This window comes from Hyperoodon ampullatus, assembly GCF_949752795.1.
Source record: "Hyperoodon ampullatus genome assembly, chromosome: 18".
NCBI classification, from domain to species: domain Eukaryota; kingdom Metazoa; phylum Chordata; class Mammalia; order Artiodactyla; family Ziphiidae; genus Hyperoodon; species Hyperoodon ampullatus.
In genome coordinates, this window is record NC_136931.1 from 18,981,360 (window position 1) to 19,003,683 (window position 22,324).

Genomic DNA, 22,324 nt, shown 5'->3' on the forward strand with positions numbered 1-22,324 from the left:
TACTATCTGTATTAATTATACATAATGGCAGGTACTACAGAAGACAAAATTCAAATGACCATGAGAAGCTGGGGAAAAATCCCTTAAAAGAAGAGAGAAAACAACGAAGTGTTCTTATGATGATTCCAACACAAATACAGAACACAGTAAGACCACACTAGACGAAAATTGGGTTGTGTATCATATTTAGGAGATAGCATGTACTAACTCAATAAGCCTGGGGGGCGGGAAATCAAAGGAGAAAAATACATTGGAGAACACTGTCTTTGGAGTCAAATATACCACTTACTAGCTGCCTTACCTTCATTAAGTTAATTAATCTGAGTTTCAATTACCTCATCTGTAAATTGAGGATAATATCTACACTGAAAGGTTGTTGTGAGGATTCTAGATAATCTATATCAACACCTATTATTATATCTGGAACAGACATCAAATAAATGTCAGACTTATTATATATAACATTTAACAGAACAGAAACAAATCTGGGTCTCAATAATCTGCATATTACTATTGACTATAATTTTTAAATCAATGATAGAGTTCCACTACTTAAAAAACTAACAGCAGGGAATTCTCCGATGGTCCAGTGATTAGGACTCCATGCTTTCACTGCCAAGGGTCCAGGTTCGATCCCTGGTCAGGGAACTAAGATCCCACAAGCCGTGCGACACAGTCAAAAAACAAACAAAAAGACTGACAGTGTATTATCAAATAATAATAAAAGCATAATATAAGAATTTTAAAAGTAGTCCTCTAATAAACCACACCAGTAAGTCCTTTACCACAGTGATATGAATACTAATCCTTATGCCTTCAATGAGTGTACAAGAACCACGGTGTCTAGAAAGCAATGTCATGTATTATAATCACTCCCTTTCTCCCAAACCCAGTATTCTCTTTTACATCTTGTTTCTTCTCTTAATCCCTTATTACTCTTCACTTTTCCCCTGGGCTTCAGGCTACAAATAAGGATGACACCTTCCACTCGACTCCTCTCTGCTGTCGATCTCTTAACAGAAGACTCCCTCCCATCCCTATCTCTCAAATTTAAAGTTGGTTCCCTTAATGACACTGCTTCTCTAGTAGTCACTGTAATGTATGGCTGCCTACCCATCAACTCTGAAATTCATATTCTGGGCCCAAAAGATAGAGTCAACACTCTTTCAACTATTCCTACACACCTCTCCCAGCTTTTGGAACATCTACCAGTTTTTGGAAGGCCCACACCATCCAGCTAAATCACCTTCCGCCTGTTATTACCAGTATCTAATGGCCTTTAGGTCACTGGCATCTGACACAGGCTTCCTTGACACTCCATGTCTACTTGATCCTAGGTGTCTTCAACATCCTTGCCCTTCACCCCTCACCTTACTTTAGTATCCAACTCCCAGGAACCTAACTTGGACTTTGATATTGCCAGAGCCCATTTAACATCTGTAATCTTAAAACTCCAATTCCCATCTCTGAACACTAGCCCTAACTATTCATCACTCTCTTCTCTTATTCCATTATACCCACTGTGTTACCTTATCTAGATGCACAGTCTCTGAACCCCTCCCTTTTCTTTCAAACTATCTTTCACCTCCTGGCTTTACTTCCTTCCTTATCTAGTCTGTATCTCAAATTCCATCACTTCAACTGCCTTCTCTCCCTCTCTTATTTTCCATATCCCAAACTTCTAATCTCTTCAGTCATCGTCTCCATAGTGACACCCCATTTAGCAAGGGATCCTGACCCTACTTGACAAAGAGCCAATATCTCCTATGCCACCCTCAAAAATACATGTATCTATACAAATTCTACATTTATCCTTTTCATTTCTTCCTTTTTCGTAAAAAAAAAGTGACTCATCTCAGATATAAAGCTGTTCTCTCCAGCTATGATCTAATTTCCAGCCCCGAATTCCATCAGCTATCTTCTTTTTCATAACTTCAACTTTCCCCTTCTCTCCTTCTCTCACTGGCTGCTTCCTTCAATCTCTCACTTCCTTTAAAAAGCTTCCTTGAGATTTGAGTTCTTCTTTAGGGTCTTCTCCGTCCTCCTTCCTCTAAAACACTGGTTTCTCAATAGGGGACAATTTTGCCCCACAGGGAACATTTGACAATGTCTAGAAGCATTTTCGATTGTCACAGCTAGAGGGATACAACTGACATATGGAGAGTAGGGGCCAGGGATGCTGATGCTGCTAAACATCTTACCCCCTTTTTTTTGGCCACACTGCGCAGCTTGAGGGATCTTAGTTCCCCAACCAGGGATCGAACCCATGCCCCCTGCAGTGGAAGGGCAAGTCCCAACCACTGGACAACCAGGGAATTCCCTCAGCTCCCTTTAAAACAAAGAATTATCTAGTCCAAAATGTCTATAATAGGACTTCCCTGGTGGTGCAGTGGTTAGGACTCTGTGCTCCCAATGCAGGGGGCCAGGGTTCAATCCCTGGTCAGGGAACTAGATCCCACACGCATGCTACAGCTAGGAGTTCACATGCCGAAACTGGGGAGCCTGCGTGCCACAACTGAGGAGCCCACCTGCCACAACCAAATAAATAAATAAATAAATAAATAAAGTCAATAATGCCAAAGTTGAGAGAACTTGCTCTAAAAACTAAATTTTTAGAAACAGTAGTGTACTGTCACTGTCTCCACTTCTTCACTTTCCAGTGTTATCTGGCTTCGGATACACTGTACCTGTATCAATCTCCTTGAAAAAGCAGATATTAACCACTCCTCTTTCTTAAAATTCTCTGTTTGAAAGGCAATAATGAAGATCAAAGCAGAAAACAGAGAACAGAGAAAAACTAATGAAACCAAAACGATTCTATGCGAAGACCAAGTGAATTAAAAACTTATGTTCACACAAAAACCTGTATGTGACTCTTCACAGAAGATTTATTCATAATTGCCAAATATCAAGAGGAACCAAATTATCTTTCAACAGGTAAATGGATAAACTGTGATAAATCCATACAGTGGAATACTTTATAGTGATAAAAAGGAACTAGATATTTAGTCATACAATGACACAGATGAATCTTAAATGCATTTTGCGAAGTGAAAGAAACCAGACATAAAGGTAAGAGGGAGTGGGTGAATTTTTAAAATAATGAAACTGTTCTATATGGTATTAGCGTAAGGAATAAATAACTCTATGCATTTGCTAAAGCCCAAAGAACTATACATCACAAAGAATGAAACTTTAACCTATGTAACTTTAAAAAAATCAACCAGGGGGACTTCCCTGGAGGTCCAGTGGTTAAGACTTCACCTTCCAATGCAGGGGGTGAGGGTTCAATCCCTGGTCGGGGAGCTAAGATCTCACATGGCTTGCAGCCCAAAAACCAAAATATAAAACAGAAGCAATATTGTAACAAAATTCAAAAAGACTTTAAAAATGGTCCACATCAAAAAAATCTTTAAAAATAAAATAAATAAAAAATCAATGAGGGGTTTGGGGGATTCTAGGATGGAATGCACACCATGTGAAAAGAATGTACTGTTACAAGCATATGATATAGTCTCAAACAGTATCCAGAATACCAGAATATATAAAGAACTCTTAAAACTCAACAACAAAAAGACAAACAACCCAATTTAAAAATGGAAATATTTTTAGGACTTGCATACACATTTCAGCAAAGAAGATGTAAAAATAGCCAGTAAGCATATGAGAAGATGTTCAACATTGTTAGTCGTTAGAGAAATGCAAATCAAAACCACAGTGAGAGATCACAATAGAAAAATAACAAGTATTAGCAAGGATGTGGAGAAACTGGAACTCTTGTACACTGCTGATAGGAATATAAAATGGTGCAGCTAGTCTGGAAAACAGTTTGGCAGATTCTAAAATTTATATGGAAAGGCAAAAGGTTTAGAATAGCCAAAACAATCTGGAAAAGAACAAAGTTGGAAAAATGACACTATCTGATTTCAAGAGTTACTATAAAAAAGGTACAGAAATGACAGTGCGGTATCTGTAAAGAACAGACACACAACTCAACATAGAACACAGTCAAAAAATAAACTCACGCATATATGGTCAACTGATTTTTGAAAAAGGTGCAAAGGTAATGCAGTGGAAAAGGATAGCTTTTTCAACAAATGGGGCTGGAAGAACTGGATATCCATATGTAAACACAATGAACTTGGGTCCATACCTCACACCATACACACAAAAAATTAACTCAAAATAGAACCCAGACCTAAATACAATACCCAAAACTATAAAACCTCCAAAAGAAAACCTTGGAGAAAATCTCTGTGAACTAAGGTTAAGCAGATTTCTCTATTTTTTTTTTGCAGTTTATTTTTTGAAAGGTTATATACTTCATTTATAGTTATTATAAAATGTTAGCTATACTCCCCATGTTGTACAATATATACTTGCAGCTATTTTTCTATTTAGTAGTTTGTACCTCTTAATCCTCTACCTCTTTATTGCCCCTCTTCCTTTCCCTCTCCCCACTGGTAACCACTAGTTTGTTCTCTATGAGTCTGCTTCTTTTTTGTTATACAGATTAGGCAAAGATTTCTCAGCTGTAACATCAAAAGCACAATCCACAAAAGAACAAATTGATAAATCAAACTTCATCAAAACTAAAAACCTCTGCAAAAGACACTGTTAATGAAAAGACAAGCCATAGATTAAGAGAAACTCTTTGCAAAGCATGTATCTGATAAAGGACTTGTGTCTAAAAAAAGTAAACATTGCTCAAAACTCAACAATAAAAAAAATTTTTAAAGATGCAAAGACTTCAATAGATGCTTGACCAAAAATGATATACAGATGATAAAAAAAGATGCTTAATAGTGTTAGTCATTAGGGGAATATCAATCAAAACCATAGTGAGATATCGCTACACACACATCAGAATGGCTAAAATAGGAAATGCTGATAATACCAAATGCTGCCTAAGATGTGGAGAAACTGGGTAACCTGTGCACTACAGGTGGGAATGTGAAAGTGTGGCAATTCCTTATAAAACTTAACTCACATATTGCAGGTTGGGGGGCAACTGCACTTTTAGTCATTTATACAAGAGAAATGAAAACTTATATCCACACAAAAATCTACACACAAATGTTCACAGTAACTTTATCCATAACAGCCAATAACTGGAAATAACCAAATGTCCTTCAGTGGGTAAAAGGTTAAACAAATTGTAATACATCTGTATCAAGGAATACTACTCAGTAATTAAAAGGAACAAATTTAATATACATAACAACTTGGAAGGATCACCAAGGAATTATACTGAGTGGAAAAGCCAATCTCAAAAGGTTAAATAGTACAATATATGACTCAATTTATATAACATTTTCTTAAAATAAAATTATAGAGATAGAGAACAGATTAGTGGTTAGCAGGAATCAGAGACTGGGGTGGGGAGGTGGGAGGGAAGTAGGGTGGCTATAAAGGGATTAATGAGATGGAACTTTGTGGTAATGAATAGTTCTGCATCTTGATTGTGGCAGTGGATACACGAACCTACACATGTGATAAAATTGCACAGAACTTATATGGGAAAAGAATCTAAAAAGAGTGGATATAGGTATATGTATAACTGATTCACTTTGCTGTACAGCAGAAACTAACACAACATTGTGAATCAATAATACTCCAATAAAAATTAATTAAAAAAATTTTTTTAATTGTCCAGAACTACACATACACACAGAGAGTGCATGTAAAAATGGTGATCAAAAAAAAAAAATGGTGACAAGTGAATAAGTTTGGTGGATTGTAGCAATGTCATTTTCCTGGTCTTGATATTATACTATAATTATGCAAGAGTTTATCACTGGGAGAAACTGAGTAAAGCATACCCAGAAACTCCCTCTCTGTATTTTTTGCAACATTCTGTAAATTTACAATTATTTCAATATGAAAAGCTTTTTTCAATAGGCAAAAGACTTAAACAGACACTTCACAAAAAAGACATATAAAAAGATGTTCAACAGCATTAGTCATTAGGGAAGTGTAAAATAAAACCACAAGGAGATACTACTACACACCTATTAGAATGACTAAAATTAAAAAGACTGACCACACCAAAACATAGGTGAAAATGTGGAAATGTACATTTTCACTGCTAGTAAGGAATGTGAAATGATATATCCACTTTGGAAAACAGTTTATCAGTTTCTCAAAAAGTTAAACATACCTACCACATGATACAACCATAGGTCCAAGGATAAAAGAAATATATGCCCACACAAAGACTTATACATGATGTTCACAGCAGCTTTATTGGTAAGCCAAAACAATCCAAGCCCATCAAGAGGTGAATGGACAAACAAAGTGTGGGATATGCATACAATGGAAACTACTCTCCAATAAGAATGAATGACCTGGGACCTCCTTGGTGATCCAGTGGCTAAGACTCCACGCTCCCAATACAGGGGGCCCGGGGTTCGATCCCTGGTCAGGGAACTAGATCCCACATGTCTCAACTAAAGATTCTGCATGCTGCAACCAAAAAAAAAAAAAAAAAAAAAAGGATCCTGCATGCCACAACGAAGATCCCGTGTGCCCCAAGTAAGACCCAATGCAAACAAATAAATAAATAAATATTTCTTTAAAAATGAATGACCTATTGATAGGCTCATTAACATGGATGAATCTCAAAATAACAATGTCAAATGAAAGAAATTAGACAAAGAAACTATATACTTCATGATCCCATTTATATGTTTTCTATAGTGATTTCAGTGGTTGTCTGGGAAAAGGGGAAAAGTGTGTGGGTGGGAATGATGACAAAGGACACGTGGAAACTTTTGTGGTGATGGATATGTTCACTACCTTTAATGTGATGAAATTTCCATAGATATACATGTGTCAAAACTTGCCAAACTGTTCACTTTAAACAAACAGTTTATTATTGAAGGGGATCAGAATATGCTACTCCAAAATATGCAACTTTGGCATAAGGATTATTTGAGCTGAAGTCAATTGAAAAACAGCAAACAGGAAGAACTCTCTGCCCTCTCCCTTTCTGCCCAAAAGCTGGGCAAAAATTTCCCTTTATAAAGGTGTTCCCCTCTCCCGTACCAGGAAGAGAACTACTCCTGTCTGCATAACAAATCTTACAAAACAACCCTTATTTATCATACATTTCCTAGTCACCTACCCACAACTTACACCCCACCATAAGTCCAAACCCCCTTTTTACTTTGTCTAATCTCTTCTCCAAACTTTATCACTCTTTGGTAAAACAGCATATAAGCCTCCCAGACTTTTCATAGTACCTGGTATATTTTATTAAAATGAATCATCTTTCCCCCTTCCCACCTCCAAATCTGTTTCTCCTATCACAGTTGACCAAAATTAGAAAAACAGAAATAATCCTAGTCTCCTCCCTCTCCTTAGTCAATTGATACCAGTCCTTTTGATTTCTTTCCCCTAAATCTATCTCAGCGTCATTCCCAACTTGCCATCTCCACTCCTCTGCCCATTATCATTTCTCAGAAACAACACTGCTCTTGCCTCCATTCCTGCCTTATTCAATCCGTTATCCACAGTGTAGCAGAGAGATCTAAGCCACAAATCTGACATTCCTGCCCAGCTTGGAATCCTTTGACAGCTCCCTGTCTTCATTCAATCTAAAATCCAAACTCCTCAATACAGCATAACAGGCTCTCCTTCTCCAGCCACATCTGGATATTATAGCCTGATCTTCAACCTTCCAAAATGAAAGGACCATGCTAACTTGTGTTTTTGGGAGTGGTCATCAATGGGCCTGAAATGTATTTCCTACCCTATCTACCTAAGGCAAATCATCCTACTGGATTCAGGTCAATTGTAACCTCTTCTGTGACCTTTCAAAGTTAAACTCTGTCATTTACGCTCTCAGTGGGCCTTCTCTGTACCTGTATTACTGCTGTATTTAATATACATCCACTCCAATAAACTGAATCATATTCATACATAATAATACTGACACAGTAAGTTTTTCTTTTAATTAATTAATTAATTTGTTTATCTTTGGCTGCATTGGGTCTTTGTTGCTGCGTGCGGGCTTTCTCTAGTTGTGGTGAGCGGGGGCTAACCTTCATTGCGGTGTGCAGGCTTCTCACTGCAGTGGCTTCTCTTGTTGCAGAGCACAGGCTCTAGGCGCACAGGCGTTAGTAGTTGCAGCACGTGGGCTCAGTAGTTGTGGCACACGGGGTTAGTTGCTCCGCGGCATTTGGGATCTTCCCGACCAGGGACAGAACCGTGTCCCTTGCACTGGCAGGTGGATTCTTAACCACTGTGCCACCAGGCAAGTCCCACTGCTACCATTTAAAAATGTCTAGAGCAGGCGGGAGTAAGAAGCATCCCTCAAGTGGCCATTCTGAGCCAAAAGCAGAAAATCTAGTCACAGGAACACAAGTGTAACTTGTAAACCCTGGCTCAGACATGTTTGAGTCCATGTGCTTCACCATGAGTCTTGGTTTTACCAAATGAAAAACTATTTCTGTACTTAAACTCTTCCTGGGAGGAGAGAGGCAAGAGGAATAGTAGAAAGAGCCAAAGTCAGAAAATCTGGGTTCAAATCCCAACCCTTCTACTTTCTAGATGGTCAAATCTACCTTCATTTCTGCTTCCTCAGGTAAAATGGAAACAGTACCTTCCTCTTCAGGTTATCATGAGACTTAGAAATAATGTATATAGAAATAACTCGCACATAAATAGGTAGTCAATAATACTGGATTAAATATTTACCTCACAAGGCACAAAAAAAGGAACAGTTACAAAAATGATCAAAATTATAGGCTGTGCAAAAACAACTCCAGGATTTTCAAGCAGAAATTAAGCAATTTACTAGAGAAGAACAAAGACTAGGAGCCAGATATCCTGGGTCTTTGTTTTGTAACTAACTAGTTAAATGACCCTGGGCAAACCATCCTGAACCTCAATTTCCTCTCTTATAAAATGAAAAAATTAAATTAGCCTGAAATTATTCTGTGCTTTTTAAGTGGTGTCACTCAACTAGCAATAGATATGAATTTAGAACCCAGATCTAGTTCAGTACTACTCAAAATAATGTTTCTAAATTGCCTCACAAAAGAAAAAGACTATGAAATAATATGTGGATGGCAGAGGCAGTTCAGACAAATGGGTAGAAGGAAAGATTTCATGTTAGGACTGAAAAGAGATAAATAAAACCAAAGATGATGAACTTGATACTAATGTAAGAGTAAGGGATATAAAAAAGGTAAAACACAGGGGACTTCCCTGGTGGTGCAGTGGATAAGAATTCGCCTGGCAATGCAGGGGACATGGGTTCAATCACTGGTCCGGGAAGACCCCACATGCCGTGGAGCAACTAAGCCTGCGAGCCACAATTACTGAGCCTGAGTACTGCAACTACTGAAGCCCACACGCCTAGAGCCCGTGCTCCGCAACAAGAGAAGCCACCACAATGAGAAGCCTGTGCACTGCAACAAAGAGTAGCCCCCGCTCGCCGCAACTAGAGAAAGCCTGCGTGCAGCAATGAAGACCCAACGCAGCCCCCCCCCAAAAAAAAAAGGTAAAGCACAATGAGGAAAACGAGTGAAGAGGCAGGTTACAGACACAAGGGAGCAGGAATCAAAGATGATCTTAGCTGTGACTTTCAAAACTTATTTGGGGGGTTATAAAGTATGAAGAAAAAACTACACAAATCCAAACAGGAGGTGACCAAGACTTGATTTTGGCCATAGAGCAGAGAAAGGGGAAGATATAACTCATTTTCAGGAAGTGGCATAATTTATCAACCAACTAATCCAATAAAAAGACAGCAATAGGGGCTTCCCTGGTGGCGCAGTGGTTAAGAATCCGCCTGCCAATGCAGGGGACAAGGGTTGGAGCCCTGGTCCAGGAAGATCCCACATGCCATGGAGCAACTAAGCCCGTGCACCACAACTACTGAGTGTGTGCTCTAGAGCCTCTGAGCCACAACTACTGAAGCCCGCGCGCCTAAAGCCCGTGCTCCGCAACAAGAGAAGCCACTGCAATGAGAAGCCCGTGCACAGCAATGAAGAGCAGCCCCCGCTCGCTGCAACTAGAGAAAGCCCACATGCAGCAACGAAGACCCAACGCAGCCATTAATTAATTACTTAATTTTTTAAAAGACAGCAATAAGCTAATTCAATAAAAAATAATTTTTTAACTTAAGTATAGTTGATTTACAATGTTGTGCCAATGTTATAGCAAAGTGACTCAGTTTCACACACATATACACATTCTTTTTATAACATTCTTTTCCATTATGGTTTATCCCAGGAGATTGGATATAGTTCCCTGTGCTATACAGTAGGACCTTGTTGTTTATCCATTCTAAATATAATAGCTTGCATCTATCAACCCCAAATTCCCAGTCCATCCCTCTCCCTCCCCGCCTCGGCAACCACAATAAAAAATAATTTTTAAAAAATGTATTAAAGAACTACAGACATGGGAAATATGGCTTGACTAACAAGAACTTGTCAATGACCTAATAGTTTTAATATAATCAGAACTATGAAACCATCTCCTAGAGCTCTGGTTTTCAAACTGAAGGTAGTGATCTATTAGTAAGACATGACCAACAATGTTTTAAAATAATGAAAAAGAAAATGTGAGGGTAATGCCAGAGTAAAGGTAAATGCTACTTTATTGAAACTTCTATCTCAGTTTTCTGTGTATAAACATGTATGTGTGTGCTGGCTCAAAACATAAAATGTATTTCTTACTCTGCATCACGGTTTAAAGATTTCAAAACTCTGTATTACAGAAATTTTCAAACATAAAGAGGAACTTCCCTGGTGGCGCAGTGGATAAGACTCCGTGCTCCCAATGCAGAGGGACTGGGTTTGATCCCTGGTCAGGGAACTAGATCCCACATGCATGCCTCAACTAAGAGTTTGCATGCTATAACTAAGGAGCCCTCGAGCCGCAACTAAGGAGCCCACCTGCCACAACTAAGACCTGGTGCAACCAAATAAATGAATAAATATTTAAAAAAGAAAACAAAGTAGAGAGTATAGTATAATGAGTCCCCATACATTTATCATCTACCTTCAATAATTTCTGAAGGCCATTCTTCATTGAAAAACCTTTACTAAAAGGAAGTAAAAACTCTAAGGAAGTGTTGATGGCAGAGGAAATAAAGTTTCCTTAAAACGCGTATACAGCAATAAAAAAATTAAAAAGTAACATTTAGATAAAACTTTGTATATTTTCCCCAAAGACTTTCCTTATATAAAGGACAAGGTTAAAACTTGTATTCCTTTAGTATTCAATATGATTCACAAAATGTAAGATATAAACTTCAGATCTTCTTTGCTCTGAAATGTTTACAAATCAAAAGGATTTATATGTGTATTATTTTTGTGAATTAATCTCTACTAATTATACAGTAAGATTAAAATTCTAAGCTTAAAATTAAATCGAGTTCTCTAGTTTCATTTCATCATAAATTTAAAAGTTTAAGAGACTGACAATACTTGATAAACATAGGGGCCAGGTGCAGTGGTTAAGAATCCGCCTGCTAATGCGGGGGACACGGGTTCAAGCCCTGGTCCGGGAGGATCCCACATGCCGCGAAGCAACTAAGCCCGTGCGCCACAACTACTGAGCCTGCGCTCTAGAGCCCGCGAGCCACAACTACTGAGCCCGTGTGCCACAACTACTGAAGCCTGCGCATCCTAGAGCCCGTGCTCCACAACAAGAGAAGCCACCGCAATGAGAAGCCCGCACACCGCAACAAAGAGTAGCCCCAGCTCCCCGCAACTAGAGAAAGTCCGCGTGCAGCAACAAAGACCCAACGCAGCCAAAAATAAATTAATTAATTAATTTTAAAAAAAATAAATAAACATTAGACTGATAGATACAAGCAACATGATCAAACATTAAAAATTTTTTTCAAACATTAAAAATGGGCTTCCCTGGTGGCGCAGTGGTTGAGAGTCCGCCTGCCGATGCAGGGGACACGGGTTCGTGCCCCGGTCCGGGAAAATCCCACATGCCGCGGAGAGGCTAGGCCCGTGAGCCATGGCCACTGAGCCTGCGCGTCTGGAGCCTGTGCTCCGCGGCGGGAGAGGCCACAACAGTGAGAGGCCCGCATACCGCAAAAAAAAAAAAAAAAAACATTAAAAATTTTAAGCCCTTAAATCATTAAACAATAAGTGAATTTATCTGATCCCATATAGTTACTTAGAAAATATTTTAAAAACTAAAAAATACCTACTCAAAAGCACATCACAAGATCACTTTACTTCCTATTTATGTACACTACTAACACCCACTACTAATTCTACCCAAAGGGAGAAACGAGTTTTGTAAATCAGACATACCACAACTAGTTTTTATTTTTATTTGTTAAACCAGTTTTCTAAAAAATTACATGCAACAGCAAATTCCATTAACTTCACAATGCTGGTTTTTTTTTAAGTGAATATTTTTTCTATCCTAATCTAGAACATTAAAGAGCTTGAGTAGTTTTTTTTAATGTCATTTTAAAACTTCTTATTATGGAAATTTAAAAACATACACAAAAGTACAGAGAATACTATATGTATTCCCATACACCCATCATCTAGCTTCAACAATTTCTGAATGCCATTTTTACTTAAGTCTTTTTTATTTTAAAGTAATACTGGGGCTTCCCTGGTGGTGCAGTGGTTGAGAGTCTGCCTGCTGATGCAGGGGACACGGGTTCGTGCCCCGGTCCAGGAAGATCCCATATGCCGCGGAGCGGCTGGTCCCGTGAGCCATGGCCGCTGAGCCTGAGCGTCCGGAGCCTGTGCTCCGCAACGGGAGAGGCCACAGCAGTGAGAGGCCCGCCTACCGCAAAAAAAGAATAAAAATAAAAAAATAAAGTAATACTGAAAAATATTTACATTTAAATATAACTCACAGGACTTCCCTGGTGGCGCAGTGGTTAAGAATCCGCCTGCCAATTCAGGGGACACGGGTTCGAGACCTGGTCCAGTAGGATCCCACATGCCGTGGAGCGACTGAGCCCGTGCGCCACAACTACTGAGCCTGCGCTCTAGAGCCTGCGAGCCACAACTACTGAGCCCATGTACCACAACTACTGAAGCCCGCGCACCTAGAGCCTGCGCTCCACAACAAGAGAAGCCACGGCAGTGAGAAGCCCGCGCACCGCAACAAAGAGTAGCCCCCGCTCTCTGCAACTAGAGAAAAGCCCGCAGGCAGCAACGAAGACCCAACGCGGCCAAAAATAAATAAATAAATACATAAATCAATCAATCAATCAATCTCACAAACTGTCCATTAAAGTGTTCTGGCCAATGATGGAAAAAAATGTTTTTAGAAATATTTTTACATGTGATATAAATCAACATTATTGAAAAAAGTTATAATTTCAAAGCTCACATAATCCTACCTATTTTCTAAAAGCTGATGAAAATTTAATACAAAATTAAGAAATATAGAAATTTTAAGACACTGAAAACGTATTTTAAAATATTAAAAATCTCACCTGGGCTTCCCTGGTGGCACAGTGTTTGAGAGTCCGCCTGCTGATGCAGGGGACACGGGTTCGTGCCCCGGTCCGGGAAGATCCCACATGCTGCGGAGCGGCTGGGCCCGTGAGCCATGGCTGCTGAGCCTGCGCCTCCAGAGCCTGTGCTCCGCAACGGGAGAGGCCACAACAGTGAGAGGCCCGCGTACCGCAAAAAAAAAAAAAAAATCTCACCTGCTTCTGAAACATAAGACATATGGAAACTGTACATTTTGTAGGAAAATGAAGCCTTCAGGTTACTTCTCCAGTGTACCTGAGACTTTCAGGCTTTCATAAAGATGAATTTCCCTTACACACAGGAATACCAATATGTTAACTAGAGCTGTCCCAACGATTAAATGTCAGCTATCAATTCACAGACAATTCATACAACATTCTGCTTAAATATTACAGGTCTAATTGTTCCTCTCTTCTCAAGTTTACCGAATTCAGGCAAACAGGTGAGAGTCATGCAATACAATTATATAAACATTACCAGAAATGCTGAAATATATGCAGACTCATGCTATGTTTGAGCTAAAATTATGGCTGTTAAAAAAGCTTGCTACTGCTTGTGACTCTCCTAAGCCTCCCTGAACAAACTCACTCCTCTTAAATTCCACTGTTACTTGAACCTCATATGGCATGCCTGGGCAAATTTGATGACTTGGATTTTGTTTTAGAAGCCAGGCTTACTGCCAAGTCTGCTGTGTCTACTCCCCTGACCCACCAGGACAGCTTTAGACAACACCTCCCTTATTTATGTTACTGCTGTGAGCAGTCAAACTACTGCTTACTATCAAATGAGGCTCAACCTACTCAGGTTTCCTAACTCTCAGGAGTAATGCAACTGACTTCAATGCATTCTGGCTTTCTCAACCCCACCTCTTACTTAAAATAAAACATCACATATTGAATCACCAACTACTCAATACTAAGAAGGAAAGTAAAGGGCGTTAAACTTCACAATCAATAACACAACTAATTATCTTCTCTTAAAATATTCCATTTTATATATTTGTATTTTATTTATTACTTTTTCTGAACAAACTCCACAATTTCTTACCAAAAATGTCCTCATGATCACACTGCACTGAAAAAATAAATACAGAGCAAGACTCAAAAGCAGAGTTTGGGATATACTTCAATAAAAATACAGTAATTTTACGTGAAGTTTACTGGTTGCCACAGAAAGGCAAGTCATAATAAGTTGATTCTACAATTTACCTTAATATCTCAAATGCCCTTAAATACTTAAGATTCAGGCCTTACTAGACCCCCACAATTTCTTAGCGATGTACATAATGCCAACTTTTAATTTTCATATCATCTAATAAAACCACAGTATTACCTCTGCTAATAGTTTAGAATATATGTCAAAATATCCCTTCTGTATTGGTAAATGGGAAAATCTAAGAAAGCACAGGTATAGCAATGCTCTTACAGTGATAAAGTTTTAACAAAACAATATGACATTGAAATTTTTTCCTCAATTTTTCCCCATACTCACTAAAACACATTTATTCACTAATCTCCATCACAAAATTCTGCTAATACCCTTAGGAGCATCCTCTACCCCATCAGGAAAAGTGTCAAGGAAACAGAATATTATATTATTCTTCCAAGTGAAATGGTGAAATGTTTATCCAATCACTTAATATATATTCTCACTGCATTCGAGTCTAAAAAGAAAGCTGACCTATGGTATGAAAGTAAGGTTCAGCAGTAATCAAATCTTCCTTTACAGTATCTAATGCGCCGTGCAAACACACCATTAATTTCTACAGGAAACCATACAAGCAACTTCTCTTTTTTCATACTGATTTAAATATCCAATTATACTTAGTATGGTTAACAAATTAACCATCCTTCACACCATACTTAGTAACAACTTAATTCAAGAAAGTAAAAAACGTAATTAAAAGCAAGTGACTTTCAGTACTTATGTTTAGTAAGATATGAGAAAGAAGGTAACATTGAAAAGATAATAGAATTAAGAGGAAAAAATAAAAATATCTGAGACAAATATTCCAACTCACCTAAGAAAGGTTTAAGACAGGATCTCTCATCTGCCCCTACTCTCTCTAAATGTTTTAGTTTAGTATAGGAAAAAGGTCTAGGAAATAGGAGGAAATAAAAAATAATCTATCGTCAGTTTTTGTGTTTTTAAAAAAATGTTAACCACCATCACTTAATGAGCACCACTGGGCCAAGGACTGTGCTAAGAGCTTTAAATATAGTAGCTCATTTAAAACGAGATAAAACAAAACCACTGAGTATAAATTATCAATAAAAACAAAAAAATGAGAAAATGAAATTATCTAAAAGACAGTAAATTATAAAGAACAGAATCAGATGTCCAAGCACTAAACAGAGTAGAACACTACAGGTTAAAGACGAGGACAATGATCTAGAAAAAGTTCCTCAACTTCATTTTTTTAATTTTTATTTAAAAATTTTTTTCCTCAACTTCATGTCAAAAAGGTGTATACTAAACTGGTATCTGATGAAACTACACTTATCATAAAGTAACTTTCTTACAAAAATACATATTGTATCTAAGATATTTCTCCCCTTTCAAAAAGCAGCAGGAGATAAGACATAACACACCTATAGCACACCCTCCTCCCAGTGACTCTCATTCAGGACTAAAAAGTCAGTGTTTAGTAATGAACAAACCCTGAGAATGAAACTTTGAATTTGAAACATAAAGATTATTACAACATCAAACTAAATTAGAGATATACAATCAATACACTAAAATAGAGCACCAGAAACTGCCCTTTATAATGGCAAAATATAATGGCAAATAATATTAATGAAATACATTAAACACTTAGCAATTTTAAATTCTCTATTTCCTATTGAGGTAGCTCTTCATTTTGAAACTAGGTATTAAGTAAAAGAAATGTAAACATAGTATTTTGATTCATTTTTAACTGGAAAAAAATCAAAGTTAACACTGTCCTATTTATAAAAAACAAAAAGCTAAAGACTAGGATCTTAAATTTTCTTTAATGGAAAAATCTCAAAACACCTTGGTAAGCAATAAACTTAAAAAGTCAGTTACTGGCGATATATGTTTATGTATAGTTGATTCACTTTGTTATACAGCAGAAACTAACACACCACTGTAAAGCAGTTATGCTCCAATAAAGATGTTAAAAAAAAGTCACAACAGGGCTTCCCTGGTGGTGCAGTGGTTGAGTCCGCCTTCCGATGCAGGGGACACAGGTTCGTGCACCGGTCTGGGAAGATCCCACATGCCGCGGAGCGGCTGGGCCCGTGAGCCATGGCCGCTGAGCCTGTGCGTCCGGAGCCTGTGCTCCGCAACGGGAGAGGCCACAACAGTGAGAGGCCCGCGTACCGCAAAAAAAAAAAAAAAAAAAAAGTCACAACATATTGAACTTATCAAGTGTCAAATCATCTAATTTGTACTTTAACAAGCTTGCTTAGGATATTCACTAAATTAAGCCCCTTGGCTTGTTCTCAGTCTCCATCCACTATCCCCCCCCACCTCCAAATATTTTTCAAAAAGCTTCTGTATGGAAATTTAGATGTGATACAAGTACTCTTAAGCCTTGAGAGAGAAGGAAAACCTGCAGCCCCAAATTACCAAGATCTGCTGTCTTACAGAATTGACCAATAAAAGTCAAAGAACTGAAACAAGTCTCATAAACTTCCCCTACCACCAAAAAACAACAACAAAAAAACCGTAAGGACTTACTCAAAACTTAAGTGGTACTTTTTCATTAACTGAACAAATACTGGTTGCCTACTATGTTAAACGCACTGTGTTAGGCATCCATGAACAAGATACAGACATTATCAATGCCCTCATGGAATGTTCTGCTTCAGTGAGGAAGAGAATTCAGAAACAAGTAAACTCACTGATATGACCCAATACTGATCTGAATCCTAGTAAGCAATTTTACTTTCATGGCTCACTTTACTTCATCTTATCATCCTAAATGTAGGTCAGTTAATCCACTTAGTTCCTTCAAACTACACACTCATAATTTTGCATAGTAAAATGAAATCAGGGACTTCCCTGGTGGCGCAGTCGTTGAGAATCCGCCTGCCAATGAAGGGGACACGGGTTTGATCCCTGGTCCCAGAAGATCCCACAAGCGGCAGAGCAACTAAGCCAGTGCGCCACAACTACTGAGCCTGCGCTCTAGAGCCCACGAGCCACAACTACTGAGCCCGAGTGGCCACAACTACTGAAGCCCGTGCGCCTAGAGCCCGTGCTTCACAACAATAGAAGCTACCACAATGAGAAGCCTGCCAAAAATAAAATAAATAAATAAAAATTTTAAAAAAGAAATGGATTTAAAAAATGAAATTAATTTTGTGGACAAATAACTTTGAAACCTTAGTTTTGAATAACACATCCTTTTCAATAGAATTTAAAAATTAGCTGCTAGGTGTTCATAGCAACACTATTTACAATAGCCTAAAGGTAGAAATAGCTCATGTCCTGTCCATCTATGGATGAATAAACAAATTGGAGTATATATACAATTGAACGTGATTCAGTCATTAAAAAAGAATGACGGGGCTTCCCTGGTGGCACAGTGGTTGAAAGTCCGCCTGCCGATGCAGGGGACACAGGTTCGTGCCCCGGTCCGGGTCCGGGAAGATCCCACATGCCGCGGAGCGGCTGGGCCCGTGAGCCATGGCTGCTGAGCCTGCGCGTCTGGAGCCTGTGCTCCGCAACGGGAGAGGCCACAACGGTGAGAGGTCCGCGTACCGCAAAAAAAAAAAAATGACATACTGCGATGTTCTACAGCATGGATGAACCACAAAAACACTATGCTAAGTGAAAGAAGCCCGACACAAAAGGTCACATATGTATGATTCCATTTATATGAAATATCCAGAATAGGTAAATCCATAGAGATAGATCCCAGATTAGAGATTTGGCTGCCAGGGACCTGAAGGGGAAAAGGGAGAATGAGGAGCAACTGCTTACTGGGTTTGGGGTTTCCTTTTGGGGTGATGAAAATGTGTTGAAATTAGATGTGGTGATTGCACAACACTGGGAATGCACTAAATGCCACTGAATCATTCAATTAAAAATGGTTTATGTCGTGTATTTCAACCTAATTTTTTTTAATTTACAAAAAAATAGCTACTAGAGGAGATATGAGGATATATGTATATGTATAGCTGATTCACTTTGTTATACAGCAGAAACTAACACACCACTGTAAAGCAATTATACTCCAATAAAGATGTTAAAAAAAAATAGACTACTTTAAAGTGGACTTTTTGTCACAAACAAAACTGCTCAAGTTTAACTTTGGGAAAATCAGCTGTAAATCAAGTTTCAAACCTTAACTCCTCTAGACCCATTTAGTATCAAAAAAATTTTTAGGGGTTTTATGGCAAAAATAATTCCTTAAATAGCTGTTTTTATAGCATTTAAATGTTATTTAATATTTTGGATGTACATACAACTCCTACTTGATGATAATCCCTTATTACTCATATGTTTGGTTAACATCTTTATTGATCATATATTTGGTATTTAATGTACTCTAATCAAGTTTGTGCCCAATAAAGGTTTGCTGACATCATCAACTGTTTATCTTCTTTATAAATACTCATTCAAACAAGATTTTATTTTATTAAATACCCATAATTTAAGTACAATTCAATGCAACCCTCTCCACCAATGCCACTTTCCCCGTTTCTACCTCTATTATAAGCTGCACCACCATTCAGTCAGCCTAGTAGCACAGTTATTTGGGTTATGTGCCCCCCATTCCATTTCCCAAGCTCCTTGAGGGGCCTCAGTTCTTTCTGCATCCATCATAACACTACCTAACACTACCTTGAGCATAATAGGTGCTCAAATGATGTCAGTGGAACTGAAAAAAACGCAGCCAACAAATAACTACTGTAAATTATTTACTATGTTGAGAAAGACATCTAACATATAAAGACTAATAGGGCTGATAATACAGTACAAATACTTCCCAGAGAATCCTTATGCCATACGTTCAGATATGTTTTTCAGTGCAACCCTACAGAACAGTCTAATGAACATCAATATGAACATAAAGTAATTCACCTAACACCGGAAAAAATAAAAGGGGATTAGTCTTATCCATCTCCCTTTTGAAGTTCGCCTGCATAAGTAATAAGGAAACTGAACTTAATGAACCACAGTATTCCAAACCAGGTCACAGGAGAGTCCCCAACCATCCTGTTTCTATTTCCTGATTGGTCTGACCTCCAAGCATTATGGTGCCCAGCCTTTCACTCTCTCCTTTAAAACCCAACTCATGATCTCCTTTAAAACATCTTCCGAGGTGAGCTTTTTCTTAAAAACTGACTTCCAGAACTTTCTAGGGAAATTACAAACACGGCACCCCACTTCTTAAAATCTTCCGAAACACTTAGCTCAAAAAAAAAAAAGAAACCCAGTTTTCGGAAAAGTCCCGTTATAGTTACACTTCGAATTAAATGTGGGCCATTAACTTGCACAAGTGGAAGTTAACACTACAGTGTAACTCTCCTAGCAAAGTAGATTTAAACAGACATGTGCACTAATTTTAGAGAGCTCCTGCACTTCCAGAATGCGCATCTTTCAAATGAAGATTGTTTTTAAAACCTAGAATAGATGAAAAACCAAACCTGCTTACACTTCACAGGGACATTTCCTCCGCACCACGCTGGCAAAGCAGCGACAACCCAGACGCCACCTGGGCAGCAGCCCCGACCCTCGGCCTCCAAACCCCGGGCGTCCACTGGCCACAGGCGTCCCGGAGTCCAGTTCCCCACTAGTTTGCTTCCAGCCTAGCCCGCGGCCACCTCCACGTCGCTGCGACCCACACACCTCCTCAGCGGTTTAAATCCGCTCTTCACTCACCACACACACACTATGTTACCAGACACTCACCACACACACACACACACGTTACCACTCACCCCCCCCACGATGTTACCAGACATGACCACACACACACACACACACACACACTGTTACCAGACACTCACACACACCCCCAACACACACACACACACACACACACGATGTTACCAGACCCGGGACAACCAAGGGACCAGGCAGGGAGGGGGCGAGCTCTTGCGAGCGAGAAGAGCTGACGCTCCACGTTCCCGCCCCGCCCGGCACCCACCTGCAGGCCGCGAGACCGGGGGCGGCGGTGGCGGCGCCCCGTCCTCGCCAAAGACGAGTTTAAAGTCGAGTTCGTCGTGGGCGCCACAGTTTGCAGTAGTCATCGGCGTGGCCCAGGGTGCTGCGGCTCCTCCTCAGGCGGCGGCGGCGGCGGCGGCTCCTCAGCGCCGCTTCATGCCGGGCCGCGCCGGCCAGGAGGTTGCAGCTCCGCAGCAAACTTTCCGGGCGGGGACCGCGACGTCGAGCGTTCCGTTCCGAACTCTAAAACTGGACGCGCGCCGAACCGCACCAGGAGCCGCCACCACTGCCAGTCGTCGATGCCCAAGCTGCCACGGTCGCCTTAGACGATATTCCCCGCCCCCCTACAGCGGCCGCCACCGGCGCGCTCCCGCGCCGTGCCGCGAGCCCGGTCCCGCCCCCTACCGCGCGCCCATCTGACCCGGCCGCCCATAGGCCACTGGCGCCGCGGACGAGCCCGATGGCTCCGCCCCCTCACCGGCCTACCGCGTGACTCCCTCTCCAGGAGAAGGAAGTCACGTGAATATGGAGAGCCAGATAGCCGTACTACCTCTTGGGAGTCGTAGTTTGCATCAACTCTTTTTAAGCCAGGACCCGGTACCAGGGTGTGAGGTCGATAGCCCTCTAATTATATTGAGGCGCCCACCACCGGCCAGTCAGAGATCCCTTGCCTTATTAGGCAGACCCCACGTTGGGGAAGGGGCGCCAAGAGCCTTGGGGTTAAGGGTGCGGTGACACGCGGCTGTAGTGTTATTCCTGCCTGGCTGGGTTTGGGGAAGGTAAAAGCGCCCCGGAGGGTTACGTGGACATCACTCACTCCCTCATCCCTTTACCCCAGCCTTAATGGCGGAGTCTCGAGAAGGCTGGGACTGGGTCGGGCTTCCAACTAGGGTGGGGCGGAGCCGGAGGAAACCTGGGTTGCGCAACGAGGCCCAAGTCTGAGCTACCAGTCGCTGCAGACCCACCCTTGCGGGGCGGGGCCCGCGCTTTGCTGGCTGAGCCTTTTGTCTGCTCGCCGTCAGCCGGCCAGGCAGCTGCTCCTTCGAGGACAGCCGGCGCATTCGAGGCGTCGGCAAAGCCCCCGGGGCAGGGCCTGTCCCTGCTGTAAGTCAGGCCGACTGAACGGGAAAACCCCGTCGTGAACTCGCACCATTCAACGGGCTCTGTGACCTCTGAATCCCGATGCACATCGGTTAAAGCGGGAGGGATTGTGTTACCCAAACTGAGTGGCTGTTAGGAGGGAGGAAATGACACTGCGTCAGAACAGTTTCACTCTCTGCCCCTCCCCAGCGGGCCTGTCTTGCCTGGAGACTACCCAAGATGCCTCCTCCTGGGCCCTGGGGTAGAGGCCGGGCCCAGGGACGCTGAGCCTGGCTTGTTTACTTAGGGCTCCTCCAAGGCACAGGGTGGACGGAGAGCTGGAAGAGGTGGCGGTGACCAACTCCCCTAGCTCCAGGCTGCAAAGGGCATAGCATCCCTAGAAGTGTGTTGCCAGAGGAACCAAGTTGCTATGTCTCAGAAACTTGGGTGCAGGTGCAAGAGCCCAGGCACATCCCACGCTGTCCACAAAAGCCGCTGGAGAAGAGGGCAAGGTGGAGCACCCTCCAGAGATGTCTCAATATGTGGACTGACAACCTGAGCTACCAGGGAGCCCTAGGGAGAGCCCAACTAGGCCTAGGGTCAGGAGGACAGGG

General features: G+C 40.8%; 1 protein-coding gene across 2 annotated transcripts in view; it reads right to left on the reverse strand.

Annotated features, from left to right (window-relative positions):
- NFATC3 (nuclear factor of activated T cells 3) overlaps positions 1-20,716 on the reverse strand; it is a gene marked incomplete at both ends in the record, with an annotated part of 134,449 nt that extends 113,733 nt beyond the window's left edge. For both annotated transcript variants that reach the window (XM_079723712.1, XM_079723713.1), the window contains one exon: positions 20,614-20,716. In XM_079723712.1, the coding sequence (XP_079579838.1) occupies positions 20,614-20,716 (103 nt within the window). The remainder of the gene's footprint in view (positions 1-20,613) is intronic.
- Positions 20,717-22,324: the final 1,608 nt, after the last annotated feature.